The sequence below is a fragment of the Mastacembelus armatus genome, chromosome 17, assembly GCF_900324485.2.
Source record: "Mastacembelus armatus chromosome 17, fMasArm1.2, whole genome shotgun sequence".
Taxonomy (NCBI): domain Eukaryota; kingdom Metazoa; phylum Chordata; class Actinopteri; order Synbranchiformes; family Mastacembelidae; genus Mastacembelus; species Mastacembelus armatus.
The window spans coordinates 2,420,420-2,444,076 of record NC_046649.1 but is presented as its reverse complement, the minus strand read 5'-3'; the positions used below and the strand labels follow the sequence as shown (position 1 = coordinate 2,444,076).

At 41.4% G+C, this 23,657-nt stretch overlaps 1 protein-coding gene and 1 long non-coding RNA gene across 5 annotated transcripts; one reads left to right on the top strand and one right to left on the bottom strand.

Annotated features, from left to right (window-relative positions):
• Positions 1 to 161: 161 nt before the first annotated feature.
• dnai4 (dynein axonemal intermediate chain 4) lies at positions 162 to 19,876 on the bottom strand. 4 transcript variants are annotated; one of them, XM_026314555.1, is made up of 18 exons: positions 19,759 to 19,876; positions 18,258 to 18,525; positions 13,115 to 13,247; positions 12,806 to 12,969; positions 12,326 to 12,432; positions 11,919 to 12,078; positions 11,521 to 11,660; positions 10,763 to 10,927; positions 10,258 to 10,443; positions 9,965 to 10,113; positions 5,878 to 5,964; positions 5,637 to 5,788; positions 3,823 to 3,983; positions 3,270 to 3,394; positions 2,889 to 2,987; positions 2,229 to 2,455; positions 1,978 to 2,131; positions 162 to 1,803 (listed from the first exon to the last, which is right to left on the bottom strand). In XM_026314555.1, exons 2-18 carry the CDS (start codon positions 18,290 to 18,292, stop codon positions 1,759 to 1,761), a joined length of 2,289 nt encoding a protein of 762 aa, XP_026170340.1. In that variant the 5' UTR covers positions 18,293 to 18,525; positions 19,759 to 19,876; the 3' UTR covers positions 162 to 1,758. The 4 variants fall into 4 exon arrangements, 3 of the variants coding, with proteins under 3 accessions (XP_026170340.1, XP_026170337.1, XP_026170341.1); XR_003296104.1 differs by lacking the exons at positions 18,258 to 18,525; positions 19,759 to 19,876 and adding an exon at positions 13,325 to 13,396 and having other exon boundaries at positions 1,978 to 2,061; XM_026314552.1 differs by lacking the exons at positions 18,258 to 18,525; positions 19,759 to 19,876 and adding an exon at positions 13,325 to 13,396.
• LOC113134943 (uncharacterized) lies at positions 14,204 to 15,634 on the top strand. Its single transcript, XR_004463285.1, has 2 exons — positions 14,204 to 14,362; positions 15,321 to 15,634. It is a non-coding gene; the product is annotated as an uncharacterized LOC113134943 (long non-coding RNA).
• Positions 19,877 to 23,657: the final 3,781 nt, after the last annotated feature.

Below are 23,657 nucleotides of genomic sequence, written 5' to 3'. Positions count from 1 at the left end.
TTTTGGAATACACAGGATATTTAGTCTTTTGCTTAAAATGTTGTTCAAGTGAAGCAACCACATTAGTTAGATATCACCATAAACTTTAGCGTAATACAGCACTTTATTTTTTTTTAACTTTAATATAACTAAAATAAAAAATTTAAACGACACACTCAAGCATCCCATCCCCTCTTCCTCAGAAGTGTTTAAATCCTCTAATCTGCACAGCCCATCTCAATTGTTCATTCAATAATGTTTCCAGATTCAGATTCTCTAAGTTTGTCCTTGATATCTGATCCTCTCCAGCTGCTTAAAATCTATTAATGCAGTTTGAACAGAATGAGTTTCTCTATATTAAGAATACAACAGAGTAGGTGCTGTAACCAGCCTTGTGTTTATGTGACTCCTGACAAGAGTCTTCTTTGAATGGAGAGCAAATATTTCATTCTTGTACTCTATTGTGTAGATATGATGAATCAATGCTCACAATTTATACAACAAAAACAATGTGCTACTACCTCAACTAGCCAGGAAGTACAACAAAGATTAAAATTAAGTAACACCAGACTCACTAAGATGACAGATGGTCTTTTTTCTGCTTAGGTTATAATTCCATATTAAAACACCCACTTTTATAGTTTCAGTCCAAGTTGGAATCTTGGACATCTTTTACATAGTAAATAATCTTTTTTTTTGAATAAAGTAAGGACAGTGACTAGTAAGTTTATAAGTTTGTAAGTCAATAAAATCAAATTTAGCAAGCATATTATCATAATAACATATTTTGGTTGCCTACAATAACTTTGAATTGTCATTTATAAAGGCAACGTTTCCTTTTGTGTTAAACATCTTTCTCTTTTCTGAGCTTTTTGTTTCTTGGGACTTTAATGTTTTAATGCTTCACACGACAGACAGAATCATTTGTGATGAGATCAATGTCTTTAGTGTTGCTACAGAGATTATCTTTTAAATGAAGAATAAAGGTTGCTGATGATCGGAACATGATTCATGTTAACCTTTGTTATACAGCCATAACAGTAGAATGTGGGCCTTTATTTAATTTCACATCCAAAGGAAACTACATGATCATATCTGCAGTAGAAATTCAAATTTATGAAGTGTGAAGTATCTTTTTCACCTCAAAGTTACTCAAATAGTAAGTCATTTAGGAAAAATACAAGATAAGCTGTGGGACATTTCAACAGAACCACTTTTCTTTTCAGTTTGTCACTTCTCTGCTGTCGGTTTTGTTTGTGTCACACCAGAAGTGGAAGATGTACTCAGATTCTTCACTTAAATAAAAGCACCACCATAAAAGTACTGATGTACTGACAACAAAATGTACTGATCAGAAGTAAAAATATTCATTATGCATAAGAGTGTCTCCATGATGTGTATATTATTATTCAGAGTATGGCATAATTACAGTCTTAGTTCTGTTGCAGCAGTACAGATAATAAGTAGCACAGTACAGTTCTGTAGCTGAATTCTGATTCTTCATAGTATTAAAAACAGTATTCAATTTGTTTCACACATATGGGCTTTGTCATCATTTTGTCATCTGCTGTTGTCTCAGCCACAGAGTTTCTAAAAGAAGGAGCCAAACCTGAATTGAGATTGAAGAACACCCTAAATGCCTGAACAGATTTTTAGATTTCGATTTTCAGTATGCTAATATTACTTACACTGAATGTACAGTATACTGTACATTTTATAGTTTTTACTGTACTTTTATAGACAGCCACCCAAAGAGCTTCGGTATACATCTGTCTGTTTCTATCTGGAAAGTGCAGCGCAGATGAGGTCTTCCAGAACATCCACCTGAAAGAAAATATGTAGACACATTTTGAGCTGTTTCTTTGTGGACTATCAGGTATCTATAATCATCACTAATTGAGAAAGAGAAGCTGTATCAAATGTGTCGCAGCTAGTTAATGGTCATTAATATAAGTATTTTCCTAATCTGTCTACCTGGTAACTAGCTCACAGTTTTACCTGGCTGCTATCTCCCACACTGAGGTTCTTGAGCTGGTAGACAGTCACTTGTCCATCACTGTCTCCTACCAGGACACAATCCGTCTGTGTGTGAAACAGTAGGGACGTCAGTGTCACACCAGGAAGAGCAGGCTGCACAATGACTGGGTCCAGGCTGAAGGAGAGCCACAGGATATGTTACAGAGACACACAGATGAAACTGCATGAGACAGAGAACAAAGCAAACAAGTTCTCTCCAAATTCTGACTCACATGTTTGAATTCAAGTCCCAGATCTCCAGCTGTCCCTCATTAACAGCTCCGAATACAGTGGCCCACTTTGGGGACCACTTAATATCGCACACTGCTCTCTGGATGGAGCTGAAGCCTAATATGGGGTTATGGTGGTCCTGCTTCCACAGCTGGATGGTCCAGTCAGAAGAGCAGCTCAGGAATACATCAGGACTGAGTGGGCACGATATGATGCTGTTCACAGGACACTGACAGGAAGCAAGATATTAGAGGTTCTCTGATTATTCAACTCTGTGGCAGGACACAGAGCCAAGTCTAAATCATATGTCAGCTTTTTTGTGCATCAACTAATACTGAAACACAGCTGTCCAAGAAATATTTAGTAATGTCCAATTATTTTTGAATCATTGCAATTTAGGCACAAAGTGTTAAAGGGTTATATCTCCCACTCGGTTCTTTCAATTTGGATGTACCCATCCTAAATCATGACCTTTGATATATCAACTTAACACTAGTCAGCAGAAATGTGTATTGTGTCACTTGTGTTCATGGTAGAGATGTCATTGTATTAGTTCCATTAAAATATGCAATATGATGAATACACTTGACTTTTGCAGCATATCTGTAACAGGTCTGTTGAAGAGTAGAAGCATCTTTTGGCCTTTATCTTGAATAACATACAGTGTGTTTCCTGTAAGTCTGCAAAAACTGCTGACTGTTGGAACAGGAGCACTTGTAGATGAGACCTTCCCATGTACCAACCAAGTAGACACTAGAGTCCTGCAGGAACAATGACATACAAGAGAGAACAATGATAACAACACTCATGTATACTGTGAAGTCAGAAAAACATAACCTGCAGCATTGTTCTTGTCCATATCAGTATTTATGATACAGCATGTATCAGAAATATGTATAACAAAAATACAGTCCTGAAGTAGCCCATGAGGTTTCTGTCAAAGTAATGTAAGTTTCCACAGAAAGAGTTTTTACAGCACAAAAACTAATATAAGCTCAACTGAAACCACTCTATACCCTGCTGAGTTTGTGTTACAAACTTACGATTGGGTGAAACTCAAAACACAGACCAGGAGTCAGTGCCAACAGAACATTCTCAGTTTTCTTTTCTGCATTGTTCCTTCCAGTCTTCTTCTTTGTATTGTGAATCGTCTTGAGCTTCATCAGGTCTGTGACAAAATATATACAGCCGATTTTAACATTTATGTAATAGTAAGAATATGCCTATGCCTCAGATTTTTATAATTTGTATTATTTTTTCCAACAAAAGATGGCATTTAAATATGGGCATAGTCTCAGATACCATTTTAAAATGTAAATGTGTGTGGGTTTATTTTGTCCAACACAAAAATCAAAACAGTACAAAAAAATCTGACAGTTCTGCCATTCACTTCCTTGGCGTTTCTTGTCCTTTAAACATATCTGAGCATGTTTTACCACAAAAGAATCTAAATAAAGACAAATGCTTTTTCATCAGGTTCTGTGAAAGGGGTACACTGCAACTGTGCTTACTTCTGATTTCATGTGTACTCATGTGTCTTCACTATGCACACCAAGCTGAGCTGACAATGCTGAAGCCTGTTGCTAAATACAGTACCTATGCAGTCAAGGTGATTGTTGAAGGCAAACCACTTGCTGACCCTGCCATCTGCAGACACAGAGAACAGCGCTTCTACATTCTCCTCTCCTGTCAGATTCAGCTCTTGTTGAGTCCACCTGAGTTGCCACACTGGACCCAAGTGCTTGTTGGGACACCCACTGCACAGACACATGCAAAAAAAGTAATAATGTGTATATCATCAGTGAGTTCTATATTTTTTTCTACAGGTGCATCTCAATAAATTAAAATATCATCAAAAGGTTGATTTATTTCAGTAATGTCTGTTTCTTTTAATTTCAATTATTATAATTTACAAGCTAAAGAAAACCAAAAATTCAGTATCTCAGAAAATTATAATATTGCCTTTTTAACACAGAAATGTTGAACTACTGAAAAGTATGAACATGTACAGCACTCAATACTTGGTTCTGGCTCCTTTTGCATGAATTACTGCAGCAATGTGGTGTGGCATGGAGGCAATCAGTCTGTGGCACTGCTGAGGTGTTATGGAAGCCCAGGTCGCTCCTTCAGCTCTTCTACGTTCTGTTAGAGAGGCTAAATGTAAATACTTGTCTCATGTCATCTCCACTAGTTCCAACCGTCATAGGGTGTTATTTAACATACTTCAGTCCATTACAAATTCATCTTGTGAAGTATGTGTCAAAGTCAACGTGCAAGGACTTTCTTCACTAATTTGTGAACAAGGTTGCCTCTGTTCGGCAGAACATTAATATCACTTCAAATGGTCCTGATATAGTATGCTCTTCACCTGTGCCCTCCTCTGTGTTTAATATGTTTGAGCCTGTCTCTCCTCTTGGATGTTATCCAGCACTTATCTCTAACTAACTGTCCTCTGGAAAGTTATTCCATCCAGGGTGCTAAAACAGGTTTCAAACACGGTGCGGCCATGTTTTCTCTTATTCATCAATAACTGCCTCAGTTCAGGGTCAGTCCAAGATGTATTCAAGCATTCAGGCCTCTTCTCAAAAAAGCCAATCTTGATCCTGTACTCTTGTCAGACTTCAGACCAGCGTCCCATTTATCGTTTCTGTCTAAGGTTCTGGAAAGAACATGTTTTCATCCAGCTACATTCTTTTTTGGAAAATAAACATATTTTTGACCAATTCCAATCTGGCTTTAGAACTTGGCACAGTACTGACTCTGCTCTCCTGAAGGTTCAGAATGACATTCTCCTGTCCTCGGTCTCTAAAAAACCTGTGCTGCTAGTAATGCTGGACCTCACTACAGCATTTGATACTGTAGACGATTCCATCCTCCTGACTCGTCGATCACAGCTAGTTGGCCTTCAGGGACCTGTGCTTCAGTGGTTCAAGTCCTATTTAACAAATAGAACCTTCTCTGTCATGATTAGTGATCTTTCTTCTTCTCCAGCTCCCATGACCTCTGGTGTGCCACAGGGCTCCATTTTGGGCCCTGTTTGATTTTGTTTGTACAAAATACCATTAGGTTTGATTATTACAAAATACAATGTTTTGTTTCAACTGTATGGCGATGATTTACAAATTTATCTGCCTGTTGTTTCTAACTCCTCTGACACACTAAGATCTTTCTGTAGATGTCTGGATGACATCACTGAAACTTCTTAGTTTAAATGAGAACAAAACAGAATGTATTCTCTTCGGTACCCCCACCCTCCCCAGTTTCGCAGCTTCTGGTCTGGATTCTTTGATACCTCACCTCAATCAGACGGTTAAAAACCGGGGGTGACCTTAAAATGAACTTTTAGTTGATATTCCAATTTACTGAGAAGCACCTGTAAGAGCGGGACTGTTCCCATACAAAGTCCTCACCTGTTGCTAATGACATATGACTTGTCTTGACTCTGCACATTGTAGATAGCGATGCTGCCATCAAGCATCCCCACAGCCAGCTTACTGGAGTTGTTGGCTGAGAAGTCCAGAGAAGTCACAGCACTGTCACAGTGGATGATATGCTCAGGCCACTGCAGAGAAGACATATGACAACAACTGGAACTCCCAGAGATCGGGAGTGTTTGTCCCCGGACCATGATATCTGAACGCAAAGCCATACCTTTGGGTTTTTTATGGACCAGCAACATACCAGACCAGGTTTCTGATTTCTGCAGTCAAGTTCACCATAACCCACAGCCAGAAGGTCCTAGTAGAAAGAAACAGGGCACAAGCACATATATTTTAGTGAAACAGCACACATTTGAATTACCAGAAACAGGAGAGGAGAAAGAGGAGAAGAGAAAAGCACAGCAGCTGACCAAAACGGAGAAAGCGACGTTGCAACGTTCACAATACCATACTCCAATGCAGCTTTCTAGTGTAATTTTTCTAAGTATAATTCTATGTATAATTTTCACTCTATTCACCATATTTAGTCTTTTTAGTTCCATGCTATAGATAAGGCACAGAGGGGAATGTCAAAGGTTTTTCAGGTATTTATAAACCAAGACAATCAATCTGAAATATACAGTTCACTTTCTAAGTACCATGAATGTCTACACAAATTTCAAAAGCAATTCATTCAATAGTTAGAGATATTTATTCTGGACCAAAAAATAGGACTGACGAAGGGACCTACAGCAATTGCCATCCAAGAGTGCAGTTTGATATGTCTTTCTGAGTCCTGGTTGAACGACAACATACCGGACTCATGTGTGGATATACCTGGCTTCACAGCTGTACGAGCGGACAGAGACCCAAGGACAACCAGAAGGACAACAGGTGGGGGAGTTATCCTACTCTTCAATCAGAAATGGGTTAACCCCCCAAATGTGACTGTGAAAGAGAAGGTCTGCTGTCCGGACATTGAACTGGTACATACACAGTCGCCATTGTTGTTTACATTCCACAAGAGGCGGCGCCTGCAATGACATGTGACGTCATCCATGATGCCATTGCTAGGATACAGACCCAGCACCCTGATGCATGCATTGCAATTACAGGGGATTTCAATCACATTTCTCTGTCCTCCAACCTGACTGACTTTGTACAGTATGTGGACTGTCCAACACGTGGAGAAAGGACATTTGATCTGTTCTATGCTAACATCAAAGAATCCTACAGGGCTGTACCTCTTCCACTGCTGGGTAGATCTGATCATAGTATAGTCTATCTTCAGCCCTGTTTGCAGAAGCTTCCTGTTACCACCAGGTCTTACAGGAAATGGTCACTAGAGGCAAGGGATTCATTGAGAGACTGCTTTGAGTGAAAAAAAAAAAAGACTGCTTTGAGTGCACAAACTGGGATGTACTGATGGAGGAGAAGGACATGGACAATGACTTGGACAAGAGAGTCAACATCATGACTGACTAAATTAATTTCTGTAGAGACACCGTACTCCCAGTTAGTCCAGTACGGTGCTATCCTAACAATAAACCATGGATCACCAGTGACATTAAAGACCTCCTGAACCAGAAAAAGAGGGCTTTCCAGAACAGGGAAGGGGAGAAACTGAGTAGTATACAACGAGATCTCAAAAAGACACTTCAACTTCTCCAGTGCTTTCAACACTATGACCTCCCATACAGAGAGACAAGCTTCTATGTATGGGGGTGGCCCCCTTCCTGACGTCATGGATTAAGGACTATTTGACATCCAGACCGCAGGCTGGGGAGATGTGTTTCTGGGACACTGGAATGCAGCACTGGGGCTCCACAGGGGACTGTTCTTGCTCCTTTTCTGTTCACGGTCCACACATCGGACTTTAGGTATTACTCAGAGTCTTGCCACATGGGCTGGGCTGGACCCTGTCAGAACTGTGGTGGAGCAGCAGATGTGAGGGAAGCTGCTTTCTATATTGAACAATAATAAACACCCCCTCTATGATATACTGACTAAACAGAGTAGCAGCTGCAGTGGGAGGCTCATCTCACTGCGCTGCAGAACTGAGAAGTTGAGGAGATCCTTTGTCCACACAGCCATTAGACTTTTTAATAGTAATTGTTGTTAATTTATTTATGCTATTTATGTTATATGTTATTGACTGGATGTCTTTATCTGTTTATTAAAAATTCCCGTCTCATCCCTATGGGTGGTGTGTCTTCCTCAATCTCGGGTCCTCTACCAGAGGCCTGGGAGTTTGAGGGTTCTTCGCAGTATCTTAGCTGTTCCTAGCACTGCGCTCTTCTGGACTGAGATCTCTGATGTTGTTCCTGGGATCTGTTGGAGCCACTCTCCCAGTTTGGGGGTCACAGCCCCGAGGGTGCCGATTACCACGGGGACCACTGTTGCCTTCACCTTCCACATCTTTTCTAGCTCTTCTTTAAGCCCTTGGTATTTCTCCAGCTTCTCATGTTCCTTCTTTCTGATGTTGCTGTCACTTGGGATTGCTACATCTACCACTACGGCTTTCTTCTGTTGTTTGTCCACCACTACTATGTCCGGTTGGTTAGCCATCACCTGTTTGTCGGTCTGTATCTGGAAGTCCCACAGGATCTTAGCTCGGTCATTCTCCCTCACCTTTGGAGGTGTGTCCCATTTTGACCTTGGGACCTCCAGCCCATACTCGGCACAGATGTTCCTGTACACTATGCCGGCCACTTGGTTATGGCGTTCCATGTACGCTCTGCCTGCTAGCATCTTACAACCTGCTGTTATGTGCTGGATTGTCTCAGGGGCATCTTTGCACAGCCTGCACCTGGGGTCCTGCCTGGTGTGGTAGATCCCGGCCTCTATCGATCTTGTGCTCAGGGCCTGTTCTTGTGCCGCTACGATCAGTGCCTCTGTGCTGTCTTTCAGTCCAGCTTTTTCCAGCCACCGGTAGGACTTTTCAATATCAGCCACTTCTTGTATCTGTCGGTGGTACATGCCGTGCAGGGGTTTGTCCTGCCATGATGGTTCTTGCTCTTCGTCCTCTGCATCGGGCTTCTGTTGCCTGAGATATTCACTAAGTATTCCATCGCTTGGGGCCATCTTCCTGATGTACTCATGGATCTTGGCCGCTTCATCTTGGATGGTGGCTCTGACACTCACCAGTCCCCGGCCTCCTTCCTTCCTCTTAGCGTACAGTCTCAGGATGCTGGATTTGGGGTGAAGTCCTCCATGCATTGTGAGGAGCTTCCTTGTCTTGACATCAGTGGCTTCTATGTCCTCTTTTGGCCAGCTTATTATGCCAGCGGGGTATCTGATGACCGGCAGGGCGTAGGTGTTGATGGCTTGGACCTTGTTCTTCCCATTTAGCTGACTTCTTAGGACTTGCCTTACCCTCTGTAGGTATTTGGCTGTGGCTGCTTTCCTTGCGGCTTCTTCCTGGTTCCCATTTGCCTGTGGGATTCCAAGGTACTTGTAGCTGCCCTCAACATCCGCTATGCTGCCTTCTGGGAGTTCAACTCCTTCAATCCTGACAACTCTCCCTCTCTTTGTTATCATTCGACCACACTTGTCCAGTCCGAATGACATTCCAATGTCGTTGCTGTATATCCTGGTGGTATGGATCAGTGAGTCGATGTCTCGTTCAGTCCTGGCATACAGCTTGATGTCATCCATGTACAGGAGGTGGCTGATGGTTGCCCCATTTCGCAGTCGGTATTCGAAGCCAGTCTTAGTGATGATCTGGCTGAGGGGGTTCAGGCCTATGCAGAACAGCAGCGGGGACAGAGCATCTCCTTGGTAGATGCCGCACTTGATGGAGACTTGTGCTATTGGCTTGAGGTTGGCTACTAGGGTTGTTTTCCACAGTATATATATATATATATATATATATATATATATATATATTATAGTGAAATTTCTATGTTAAAGTAAATATAAGAGCTGCAGGATAATCTGAATTTCCCCCATGGGGGATGAATAAAGTATCTATCTATCTATCTATCTATCTATCTATCTATCTATCTATCTATCTATCTATCTATCTATCTATCTATCTATCTATCTATCTATCTGGATGAGGACAATGCAGCAGTACAAGTTGAACACTCTTATTAGGTTGAAATAAATCTTTAAAGAATACAGAATAACAAAATGATGTTTTCTGCAAACATGATTAAGACCTGCATTCAGTTTTTCTATGTTGCAATTAGTGAATATTTAAATATTAAATAGACATCCTACTATAGACCTTTGGCAGAAACATGCCAGAACACCTTATAAGAAGACAAAATGACAGTGTTTTAGGTATATTAGAGCAGCAGGTGAACATATGTTACCCAGTTCTTCTTGTTCCAGGCCATACTGCTGACATTGTGTCCTCTGCTAAGATCACAGCTGAAAGCCCACAGATGCTCCAGAGCTGGAGATTTAGAGCTCTCTGTGTTCTCCTGTCTCTGCTCCATGGTCACAGGCTTCACTGAACTGTCTGGGTTTGACACAATCATTGATCACAATTGGGGCTCAATATTTGCATGTGTAAGGAGGACTGACCAGTAAACCTGGTGATTCCCCTAATTATCACTTGTATGTCAGTGATTGGAATGGGAACAAAAATGTGAGCTGAGCTTACCTTCTAATATAGATAATTGTCTGTAAGCAGCCAGCTTAGGTTGGAAGGTGTTTTCTAGGATGCTCCTCTCCATTACTAATAAGCAGTGTTGAAATTTCTCTGATAGCATGATCAACTGCAAGTCTGACTCAGCATTTGAACTGCACCCAAACACTTCCACTTCTTTCAGAGAGCTAGCAGCACTGGCTAAATAAAGATACAAGAAAATATACATAACTCAAGTTACAAAACAAACTGTAACAATTAATATTACTTCAGCTCTAAATCTTTTCAAGAGGAATACTAATGCCATTTAATAATTTAGTGTCTGATAAATGATGAATGATAAAAACTCAGCCATTCAGCCAGTGGTCTCTTGGCACATTGGACATGGTAATTTATTATTTTAAGTATGTTGTTGGATCATCCACTGAAGGGGAGGAAGTAGTTCCTGAGCATTATTTGTTACATAGAATGGAGTTTCATTTAACAAAACTGAGACTGGAACAGCATGTGAACCTGTTACCTGTGCTTGTACTGGTTGTGCTGCCCACTGACATGCTCCTCTCTGAAGCTCTGTCCACAATAGTCTCAGGATAGTCTGTCGTCTCTGGTTCAGGGCTGTGCACTGTTCTGTCCTGCTCAGGACTGCAAAAAGTGTCATATATGTCCCAGGTGGTAACAGTCGTGGCTGCAGAAAAAGGAAACATTTTGTCCATTTTAAAGACCTGAACATTGAAGCATTGGTTGTTTACAATAATGTGTGCTGGCTAGCAGTCTTCTTCACTGCAATGCACTATGTTTTAGTCTATTACTACCACCTGTTAACCAGTGGAAATATGAACAGTAAAGGTAATGAACGGACAGCTAAACAAACTATACACTGTGTTGTATCTCTATACAGCAGGGGAGCTGTAGAGCAGCTGAAAGTTCACTGCTGGTTCATCACTACAAGTGACCACTTTCAAATTTTTGTCATCTTGATATAAAAATATTAATCATAGCCAGTTGCACTAATCTAGACTTATATATTGACTCTGTACCATGTGACAAAAATGTTTCTTCTTAAATGCTTTATAATGTGATAAGTCTTAGTTGCGTTTCCAGCTGGTGGTAGCACAGCAGATGAGTGGTTAGCACTTTTGCCTGACAGCAAGAAGGTTCCTGGTTCAAAACCTGGCAGAGGCCTTTCTGTGTGGAGTTTGCATCTTCCACTCTCCTTGAATGTTCCTAGTTAACTCAAAACACCTTATATAAATTCCAAGGGAAAACAATGGTTCAAACCTGTGTCCACCATGAGCATGCTGTCACTCTGGACCTGTTTGTTTTTAGGTGCTCCATTCAGTGTTTGCATTGATCGATCCACGTACTTATTATTGCCCACTCTGTTCCTGCAAACATCAGTATAATGACTGTTCCTCTCTCTGTAAAAAAATGTTACCAGTCTGTTAAAGGCAAAGAATATATATGTTCTGATTATGTATCAGTAGATAGAAGAAATCACTTCTATTCAACTGTATCGGTATATGAGCCCCTAATGTAGTTTTTCAGGTAAAAAGATTAAAAGTGATGGGTCGTTCTTGGGAGACATCTTGGAATAATGCTATTCAAAGTTGGATTTGCAAACATTTTGGATCTTTCCATATAGTTAATAAACTCAGGAAGCAAAGAAGTTTACTCACATGATAGTTTCTGCATCATCAGCATCCACTGACACAAGGGTGCTGTGAAGGTCCAGCAGTGAAATGCTGTCTGTCTCACAGATGTAGACATCTATGACTTCTTTCAACATTTCTTCTGTCACCAGTTCTGTCAACTGACTGTCTCTTTTCCCCTGCACATCTAGCAGCAAAAAAGAAACAAACATGAAATTAAATCTTACAAAGTTTCACAAAACACCACAAAAGGTTAAAAACAAAGGTTATAACGATCTGCTAACGATTAGCTGCATTTAGATTTAAGTAATTTGTCATGTTCCATTGCTCAACAATGAATAATGCAGTAATCAAAGAACAATAGTAAAAAAAAATAGGAAAATTACATAATATATATTTTTAAAATGACAGGAAAACAAAGTACTGTAGTGAACCTGGGAAGTTGATGGGCATGTCTCGCTTGGAGAATGTATCCTCAATCTCATCATTCATCGACTCTACAGTAGACTGGCTGGATATTCTGCTGCTGCTTAATACTGACCTGGGTAACAATGTCAGAGTAAATATTTAAACGGTGAAATTGTGTGGGATTTTACACTGAAGACAAGGTACAACAGATCTTAAACATAGGTACTATACATATACAGTATCTTCTGAAACATATAGGTACAAATTATATTTTAAAAATAGAAGTACTATTTTCCTGCCCATTGTTTTATAAATAAACATTTAACTATTGTAGTTGATTTTACTGATTTATTGCTGATGCCGGGAGTAAACATTAACATATGTCGCTGGTGGTTTTCCTAAGTTTTCCTAACCTGACATATTTGATCAAAAGCTCATCTTAGTTGTTGCAGTTGCATGTCCATCAGTGCAGCTGTTGTAAAAAATGTCAACATATGCCATGGTACCTGGAGAAGGGCATAGTAAAGCTCCCAGTGGCTGATGTCTGGTCTGATGTTGAGCTACCAGAGATTTCATCCACAAAGAATCTGCTGGTTTTAAGCTGAACTGCACCCGGATCTGCTTGGTACAAGGGCTGAGGGGTGACATCATTGTCTTCTTCATCTAACACCTGAAAACGGAACAAGTAGAAACCCAGTTAGCTAGCGTTACAGTATCATAACATCCAGCATCTACTATTTCCACAAGCACACAGCAGAGGTCACGATGCACTACGATAAAAATGTGCAGCCAGTATATTGAATAATGTATATTACCCGAACAATTTGCCTGGGAGTTTGTACAGCGCTCTTCTCCAGAACTTTGCTACCGAACACGCTATTTCTGCGTGTTGTGCTGTGGCTCACTCCATGTATTTCTGGCACTGAGACTTTTATTGCTCGAGAAGTGCTAAGACACAGAAAAATAGCAATTAACGTAGAATAAGAGTCAGCATGGCTGTTTGCTGTAAGAAAATGTAAACCTACGGCCTCAGCACAAGGATCTTCTTCTTTCTTTCTTCTTTTACCACTGAAGCAGACATTGTAGTACTGTGTGGACTCCCTGGTTAGTTGCCATGGCAACGTGACGCTGGACCAAGCGTAACCACAATAATGTGTTTAAATAAATATTGAAATAATTACAACATTTACAACCATTTACACGTAGAAAAGACATTTTTGTGACCAAACTAATGGACTATTCATTCAGCTTTAATATTGTCTTTATGTTACCCGTTTCAAAGTTAGTACGGTCATTTTTATGATCCTAGGTGTTTATGTTGAGTGTGGAACCAAAAAACACATTAAATTAAGTCCAATCGCATGAAATCATTTTACAATGTTTGTCATTGTGTTATGTTGCTGACATAGAGTTGTAAACAGGTCCAGCAAATAGTGATTTCCGGGTTACTATTAACCCTTTTTTGGCGCCCTATAAGGGTAAGGCTGTATATAGTTCATAAGAAGAAAGCAAAGATTAGGCAAATTAGATTAGATCATTTCTTTGTGTAGCATATATAATTTATTCAGTTATTCATCTTGCCATTCCTCAGATTTAATTTAAGAACACTGAAAGACGAACTCAAGTTTGGGAAAACTGGTTCAAACTCTGGTCATGTTGTTTTCCTAAATGACCAATAGCCTAGGAAGGCTATTACTGATAACACCTACATGTTTGTGTTATTGCAGGGCAAATCAAAGCATAAGGAAAAATTACACTCTCTGTTTGCCTGCTTTTGTCTTGACCAAACAGACCTCACACTCAATTTGTCAAGTTTGAGAAGGAGGAGTAGAAACAGAGAGCATGCGCACCTTATCAGTGGTGTGGCAGTGCTCTCTGCTCTTCAGATAAGTATACTGCAAATACCCTATGCATCAGTTTGTCAGTCACTCCATGTTGTTCTGCTGCAACTTATCAAGACTACGTTTCTGAACACAGCACGTGTGGTAGAAGAGGATGGGAGAAAGTGAGGACAGTCATAGAGAGGAAAGAACTGGAAGATGCACAGAAGAAAAGAAAAAGAGGTCAGTGGCAAAGCATAAGGAAACATTAGACACTAGTGTTTGCAGGCTGTACTCTTATCTTTTGAGCTGCACGTACAAACTTATATAAAATAAAACTAATTTCTATCAAAGATTAAGGTTGGTGTGATTGCATGGTAATAGAGGACTGAACAGTTCTTTGTTTTGCTTTGTTCCTCCAGAATGAGACAGTCTAATCATGAAGGTTTGCACTCAAGACAGAAGAGACAGTGAGACCTTTATCTGGGCTCCCTAACAAAATGACAGCTGATAATGATATCTGTGGCTGTTGGGTTCATTTTCCGGTTGTCCAAAAGTAATTTTTACATTTTTTGACATTTATTTGTAGGTAACATTAGACATACACACATAACACTTTATAGAATATGAATTTTTATGTAAAATTGTATTAGAATATATATTTTTAAGTAAGAGTATGTTGTACTTGGCATTTTTTATATGGCCTCTAACGGAACAAACAGAGATTTGTGTTCATAGTGCTGACTGGGCCAGTTATATATGTCCAGATGGACCAACTGAGAAGTGCCAAATATAAATGAGTCTTTTCTCTTTTTCAGAAGCAAGTGCTGAGTATGTGTCACTGTCCAATATTTTTTCCAAACCATTCTGTACCATTTATCAGATTTTTCAAATTTAATTATGCAATTGAAGTTCTGCAGTTGTAATAAGTATATTTTTTCACATTAGACAGCTGCAGTTATACTATAGCCTACTATTACATAAAAACATTATTGTAGCATTATCTAAAGTTTTGTTTGATGAAAGGTCATGTGAGAATAATGTTTATACAGTAACTTAATTAGGTGAGCTGTTAAAAGAACTGATGTACTTAAACAAAACAGGCAAAAAAATAAAATTGAATTCAAACTAAATGCAATTGAATACAGTTGAAGTTACATAACAGTCAATGTAACTATAGTTGCATATGTGTTTCAATCAGGTTCTTCAGCTCCTCTTACCTGTTTTTCCACTGGTGGAGACATGCTGGATTTCCTAGTTCAGTCAGGTGATATTAGCAAACCTGATGGTCTATTGGCTACCTGGTTTCACAGAGCTAACAGCAAGGAGTACTTGAACAAAGCTCTTGCAAGTGAAGACACACACCCACAAAATTGCATTCTTTCAGATGGTGTTCTTGTTTATAAAACTCTATTATAAAATAATGTGATTTATTTTCTATTGACTATATTGAAATAATCACCTGAAACTATGTTTTCATTCTGCACTGTGACAATGCACTCTCCATTAACTATACAGTTTGAAAGAGTGCAACAGCTTATTTTACCAACTCAGGTGATATCATGATCCTGGAGGCTAATGAACCTAATGAGAAGCCAATCCCAATAATGGCCCACCCCCCTGATATCTATAGTGACAACACACTGGACCAGTGGTTGGATGCAGTGCTGGCATCAAGAAAAGGTTCTTGACTGACAACAAACTCAAAGAGTGCAGTAGTGTAAAATAGAACCAATCATTCAGATTTTCTGGCCTTGTGATAGCTTGGCAATCAGTTGAGGGTGTACCGCACTTCTCTCCCAGTGTCAGCTTGGATTTACCCCCCCCAAAAAATGGCTTCAGGTTTTCTTTAGATTCAGAGATTCAAATTTTTATAACTGCATAAATATTCTGTGGTAGATACATTTCAGATATATTGTAACAATATATTGTATATCTGCCATCTGAACAGAAAATTCTAAAAAGAAGGATTTTGATACTCAATGTGTTTCTCCAGGCATAAAGTTGGATTTTAAGTCTCTGGAATCAGTGGGTTTGTCATTAGATATGCTTAGTCAAAAGAAATATGTATATATATATATGTGCTGAACATAATGGTTTATGATGTCTGAGTTATGAATTAGGAATGTTATAAACCATCTTAATAATTTGGGGCACCAGATCCTTTGATGGATCAACCAGTCAATGAGTAATACAAGATATCAGTCTACAATCTGAGGGAGAGTTCTCCCGATTAAGGTACGTATTTACTGTGTGAAATAACATTATTGATACCAGTCACAGTTGTCTTTTAAGATTTATTCAGCTATTTACAATATTTACGCAGGGGGGAAATGGAGGGAGAACTGATCTGAGAAACTGAATTAACAAATAAAACATAACAGTCTAACAGTGTAACAGACACCCTCAGAGACAGGAACAAGAAACATGTTTGAGGTCTTTATTTAGGTGCTCACAATATCGCAAGAAACGAGGAAACAGGAATGGTGTGTCCATGGAACTGTTACTGAGATCCGACAGTGACTCGGAGTGAGGGAAGTGCCTTTATACATGAGGGAGAGTGCAGAGGAGGGAACTTGGGAACAGGTGAGACGAATAGTGGTGATTGCTCGGAGGAAAACCTGGCAGAACCGTAACAGTACCCCCCTCTCCACGGCCAACTCCTGGGGGCCGAACCCCCCTCCTGAGGACAGGAGAAGCAGCAGCCATGGTGGCGGTGGTTCAGGAGACCGCGGCCGCGGCGGTAGAGACTGCGGAGGCGGCGGTTCCGGAGACAGCGATAGCGGTGGTGACAGCTGCGGAGGTGGTGGTTCAGGGGACCGCTGCCGTGGTTCCGGAGACCCCGGCAGCGGCAGTTGCAGCTGCGGTGGCGGTGGTTCCGGAGACCCCGGAAGCGGCAGTGGCAGCTGCGGTGGCGGCGGTTCCGGAGACCGCGGCAGCTGTAGTGGCAGCTGCGGTGGCGGCGGCTCCGGGGACACTCGCGGCGGCAGCTCGGGGGACTCTGACGGCGCTCGCGGCAGCGGTGACTCGGGGATATCAGGTTTCTGCCGCAGGGGCGGGGACCTGAGAGGTGACTCAGGAGGCTCTGGGAACGTTGGAGACGGCGACGGCTGGAGAGACTCGGGAGACGGCGACGGCTGGAGAGACCCCTGGAGACGGCGACGGCTGGAGAGACCCCTGGAGACGGCGACGGCTGGAGAGACCCCTGGAGACGGGACTTCATTAGGGGACGGCGACTCTCGGGCTGGTCCATTACGGCAGGTCAGGTGGATGTTCTCCGAACCTCCTTGCCAGACGGGTACCGCAGAAGGAGTTTCGGTGAGAATCCCCGATGAGGAGGTCCGTCCAAAAGAGGTCCCAGTCCTCATCGTCGAGGCCCTCCCCGTCTGAATAGTAAAGGAGATCCCTTGGTTCTAATCGGTGCCGCAGAAACTCTAGATCCTCGGGATACTCCGGCTCCTCGGGATACTCCAGAAACTGGGAAGAAGGGAGAACAGGTGCGTCGGTGCACGCGCCTTCAGGGTCCAGGGTCTTGCCTTAAGTTCCTGCCAGATGGCACGTGCCTCCACCGGGATTAGAGGCTGGGGAGCCATCTGGGGAGCTGTGGCTGAGATGGCCGCGGCGACCGCCGGGGACGCGGCTGCGGAGAGGGCCAGGGAGATTCAGGCTTTGGGAATGAGTCCAGAGATCTCCTCCTGTTTGTTCGGTGTCGGTTGGATCTTCTGTAACAGACACCCTCGGAGACAGGAACAAGGAACATGTTTGAGGTCTTTATTTAGGTGCTCACAATATCGCAGGAAACGAGGAAACAGGAATGGTGTGTCCATGGAACTGTTACTGAGATCCGACAGTGACTCGGAGTGAGGGAAGTGCCTTTATACATGAGGGAGAGTGCAGAGGAGGTGCAGGTGAGTGACTTGGGAACAGGTGAGACGAATAGTGGTGATTTCCAGGAGGAAAACCTGGCAGAACCGTAACAAACAGTAGCTTGTTTGCAGTGGTGGAAAAGAAATCTTGAAATTATATATGTTCTGTGTTTGAGTCTGAGGTCTAAACACAGTTTAGGAGGAAGCTCTAAGTAGTTAACTATGGAGACCAACTGAGATTAGTGTGAGACAACCAGCAGAGCCATGGTTACCTGCTTGACCTCAGGTTTACTGAGGCTCGGTCCATTCCGTTCTGGGCTGGTCCGACTGCAGTCTGGAATGCTCAGCTGCAGGCCTGGAGTTCGTTCGTCGCCTTTCCTTGCTGTCTGTCTGGCTGCTGCAGGGTTGTCCCATGGAGTTTGGTTGATGTGAGATGGTCAGCTGGAGTTGAGCTGTTTGCTGCAGGACAGCCACATGCAGGGAGGATGTCTTTGGGTCTCTCCTCTGCGTGAGCATTAAATCCAGTCTCTACTTCATCTTCTCCTCAGAGAGAGAGAGAGGGTTTCAAGGAGACTGCAGATCTCTGGAAATCTGTAAAACTATCTCTGAATCTGTCTGGAACTTTTTCCAGCGCTCTATCCAGGGATTCTGTTCGGAATTCTGTTCTGGAATTATCTTCAGGGCGTGTCTGTCTGTGTACTGTTTTGTGTCTTGCCGCACTGGGCGGGGAATCTATCTGGTTAATCCAGGTGTTTGACACAATGTGATTGGTCCAGGAGTCTCACTGGTCCCTGTGAATCAAGAGACTGTTTTCTTTTAAGTGTGGTAAATTTTAAGAGTGTTTTCTAAAATGGTAACAATAATTTCTTTTTCCACCCACATGAAAACATGACAAACTAGTAACTAATTAGAGTCAATAGTTCATCAACAACATAAATGAAAATCAATAAAGCTTCATAGTTATATGTATTACCCACAGGCATGAATAACAGATAAACAATAGCACAGCTTTTTTATCACACCGTAGTCTGACAGTGATGCTCTGTATAGGTCTGGTCACACATGATACATATTTAGCAATCCAAGTACAAATACAACAGGATATGAAGACCAGTTCATAAATCAATTGTGTAGGTTTCAGGCCCTGTCTGAGATGGAGTAGTTAAGGCAGGATGTCAGCAAGGGAAGTCTGTTTGTTAAGAGGGTACTCTTTGTAAGAGGCAGTGGTCTGCTCTATCAAATGGAGTCTTGACAGTGCAGTATTTGGTGTAGAGGGCCTGTACCACCCTGTTGTTTACCTTAACAGTTTTAGAGCCATAAATTCTCGAAAGGGTACAAGTCTTGGGACATGAACATGAACATGTACCCTCTACAGGCAGTTAAACAATCCCCCGCCTCAGCTTTCCGGCTCCAAATCCTGCTCTCATTTAAAGGCCTCCCAGTGAAGTGACTGGTAAAGCGGTTTGACCTTGGCGGCAGCGGTTCTGTGAGGGCAGCGGTCCGCTTGGAGAGGTGGTTCGCTCGCAGCGAGGGCTGTTCATCGCCTTTTGCGGCTATATATTTTTTTATTATTACTTTTTACTGTAAAACACTTTAAGCTGCATTTTGAACATGAATGGTCTGAAAATTAGATTTATGATTATTTTAGAATTATAAATGCAGCCATCCACACAGAAACCAATGGCTGCCTAACAGAAATAGAAGTACATGAAATATATATTAAATTGTATCATTTAATATATATTTTAAGGACAAGGTTGCATAAATAGATACCTGTGAAATGTAGCTCTATCCCATTTAAGAAATTCAAACATGCACTGAAATGGTTTTTAGAGTAGAAGCTTATTACGGCCACCAGCCTTCCCTCTCCTCTTCCCCCGCTGTATTGCCTTGTTTCCCTTGTTCTGTCTGAGTGCTCCAGACTGTGTGTGGTTAGATCCAGGAAGACCAACATCTGTCTGATTGGTGGAGCTGTTCTTGTTTGCCATTGGCTGAAGAAACCGCGAATCAGCAGCTGAAATGTCATCACCCATGGACTGTGTGATGTCCCATGTGCAGCCTGCCTCGTTGCTGTGGTTCACCTTAGGCTTTGTGATTTTGTTTGATAGTACATGTGTACATGTTAGCAGTTTTGCCAGTTCTATGTTTTTGTTACCTGTGTGTCCCTATAGTTACTTACACCGAGTAAGTTGGCCTAGTCAGCCATCTTGCTCTTCTTCTTTGTTTTTTGTTTGACTTGATGGTGTTGGACCTAGATTTAATTGAACAAATTCTGGAGATATTGGCTGTTTGTTGGCCACTGGCCCCTTTATTCACCTTTGTCTTTTGTATGTGGTTGTTTTAGCTCCAGAGTCTGTTACTCCCTTAGTTTTGTCCTTAAGAATCTCAATTTTCTTGTGTTCTGAAAATAAATGTCTGCTTGGCCTTTTAACAATCTGGTTTCTATGTTACTCCCTTACCTCCCCTAGACCCTTGGGTTGTAACAAAGCTTCTACCATATCATAGTTGGATAATGCTAACTGAGCAGTACTTTGTTTTAGTAAAAGATTGGTATTAGATTTTGTGCCATTATTCCACAACATCTAGTTAATTTGCAGATTTAATTCTCTCTCTCTTTTAGGAGTTTGTATCCACAGTAAAGAGGCTGTTCCCCTATGTCACCCTTGTGCTGACTCAGCAGAAATGGCCTCTTACGATCCCAGAAACAATTGCAAGCTTACTTTACTGCTGTTTCATAAGACAATGCACCTACTTTCGCTACCACCTTGTTGAGGATTGAGGATTAATTCCAGTGTGGTCAAGGTTGACTGAAGCAGGAACAGGAAGGTACGTGTAGTATGTTTACAAAGGACGGCCTGAGTAATAACTATTTCACATGGTGCACATGACAGCTACAGATGTTTGAAATGTACAATGTTATTTATATTATATTCAAAGTAGTAAAAACTAAGTCCCAAGTTGTAGTAAATTGAAATAATCGTTTATAAAGCTATCTCATCTGTTTTTTCCATTTCATTTATTTATAAAGCACTTTTCACAAACAACACCAGGTTGACCAAAGTGCTGTACAATACATAAAAGACAGGTAAAAATACAAAAACAGAAATGTACAAACCACCAAACAAGAAGGAATGATGTATTTTAAGGGAGCGAATCATGAGTGTGAATTGAGAAAATAAGTTTTAAGTTTGGATTTAAAAGATGAAAGTGTGGGCATCATGGGAAGCCAATGTAAGGTGGATAGAATGGGTGAAATATGGTCGAACTTGTGTGTGGCTGTCAACAGTCTGGCAGCAGCGTTTTGCACCAACTGAAGGTGACCGATGGAGCATTGGGATATTCCAGAGTAAAGAGAGTTACAGTAGTCGAGGCGTGAGGTAATGACTGCATGAATTATTGTTTCAAAATTTTTTGCTGACAGAATGGGCTTCACTTAACATAATGATAAAAACATGACTTAACAACAGAGTTGAATCTGAAGAACATTTGTGTTATCCATTTTCCCCTTTATTTAATGTGAATAGACAAATATCTATATCAGAGACATTGGCACTGTAGCACCATTGCACATTGTTAATTTTTACAGTGCAACATTCAGACTATAATCAGTCAGTGCATGAACAATATGTTGGAGCCTAATATCATCAGCTGACATGGGTTCATGACAAAGTTATTGATGTATATAATGGTGCATGGTAAAAAGTACCCCCTATGTGCATTTCCACCACTTCAGCTACGCCCTCTCCCTCACCTGGGCACGTTCCATCTGTCACAGTAAGAAGGGTGAGACTGCAGTTACAAAGAGTGTGCTGTGGGACGGCAGCTGGCCCAGATGGTATATGTCCAGGGCTGCTTAAGGACTGTGCTGCCCAACTGTGTGAGCTTCTACAGAGGATCTTCAACCTGAGTCTACAGTTGGGGAGAGTTCTGGCTCTGTGGAAAACATCTTGTATTGTTCCAGTACCTAAAGTAAAATGTCCTGCTGAACTAAATGTCTGCAGGCCTGTGGCTCTCACATCCCACATTATGAAGGTCCTGGAGAGGATGATTCTCTGCCTTCTAAGACTCAAGCTCAGACACACAATAGATTCCCTGCAGTTTGCTTACAGAGAACACATTGGTATGAAGGATGCTGTCCTCTACATGATTCACTGTTCTGTCTTATCTGGAAGAACCTGCAAGAACCTGGTATAGTGCATTCAATACCATCCAGCCAATCATCCTCAGAGAAAAGGCTGGGGGTGGACCCCTCCTTTGTTTCCTGGATCACAGATTACCTGACAGAAAGGCCACAATTCATCAGGCTGGGAAACTGCATCTCTTGTAGTTGTGAGCAGCACAGAGGCTCCACAAGGGACTGTTTTGGCTTTTTTCCTTTACACACTGTACACAGCAGACTTTATGTATGATTCTGAGTGTTGCCACATTCATACGTATTCTGATGATACTGTGATTGTTGCGTGTATCAGGAATGAACAGGAAGAGGAGTATAGAGGTCTGATAAAGTCCTTCAGTGACTGGAGTCACAAAAACTGCCTCCTACTGAACACCTCTAAAACCAACGAGATGGTATCGGATTTTCGAAGGTCTAAACCCCCTCCTCATCCAGTCAATATTTGTGGTGCAGACATTTAAGTGGTCCCAACCTATAAGTATAGGCATGCAACTGGACAATAAGTTGGACTGGTTACTGAACACAGATGTTCTATATAAAAAGGGCAGACGACTTTTCCTCCTAAGTTGCTCCTTAGGTCCTTAGACACCTGCAGGAAGATGTTGCACATGTTTTATCAAACTGTGGTAGTCAGTGTGCTGTTTGATGCTGCAGTCTGCTGGGAAGGCAGCATAAATCATAAGGATGCAAGGCTGCTGGACAAACTGGTACAAAAAGCTGATTCAGTGACTGGAATGAGGCTGGACTCACTGGAGGCTGTGGTGGAGAGATGGAGACAGAAAAAGGTAGAGACCATTCTGGAACAACATCTTATTACAGTGACTGGAGCATGTGTCTGGTATCAGAGGAACAGCGTTAAAATGGTTCCAATCCTATTTATCGGACAGATTCCAGTTTGTTCATGTCCTTGATGAACCTTCCACACGAACAAAAGTTAGTTATGGAGTTCCACAAGGCTCTGTGCTAGGACCAATTCTGTTTACCCTGTACATGCTTCCTTTAGGATATGTCATTAGGAAACACTCTATTAATTACCACTGCTATGCAGATGACACTCAGTTGTATCTATCTATTAAACCTGTTAACACAAACCAGTTAACCAGACTTCAAGCCTGTCTAACTGACATAAAGGCCTGGATGACCAGTAACTTTTTACTTTTAAACTCAGAGAAAACAGAAGTCATTGTATTTGGGCCAAAAAATCTCAGAAATAACTTTTCTCAAATTATAGCTACTCTAGATGGCATAGCCCTGGCCTCTAGCACTACTGTAAAAAACCTTGGAGTTATTTTTGACCAGGACATGTCCTTTAACTCACACATAAAACAAATCTCTAGAACTGCATTCTTTCACCTGCGTAACATTTCCAAAATTAGGAACATCCTGTCTCAAAATGATGCAGAAAAACTAGTCCATGCATTTGTTACCTCAAGGCTAGATTACTGTAACTCATTACTATCTGGATGTCCCAATATCTCCATAAAAAGCCTCCAATTAA

Excerpts from the sequence above, each read along its gene's own strand:
- dnai4 (XM_026314552.1), bottom strand. The coding sequence starts at position 13,380 with ATGTCTGCTTCAGTGGTAAAAGAAGAAAGAAAGAAGAAGATCCTTGTG. Across the intron at positions 5,965-9,964 it reads CCTGGAACAAGAAGAACTGG|GACCTTCTGGCTGTGGGTTA; the intron begins GTAACATATGTT and ends TCTTTCTACTAG. Across the intron at positions 2,456-2,888 it reads AGACTTACAGGAAACACACT|TGTCCTGTGAACAGCATCAT; the intron begins GTATGTTATTCA and ends GCTTCCTGTCAG.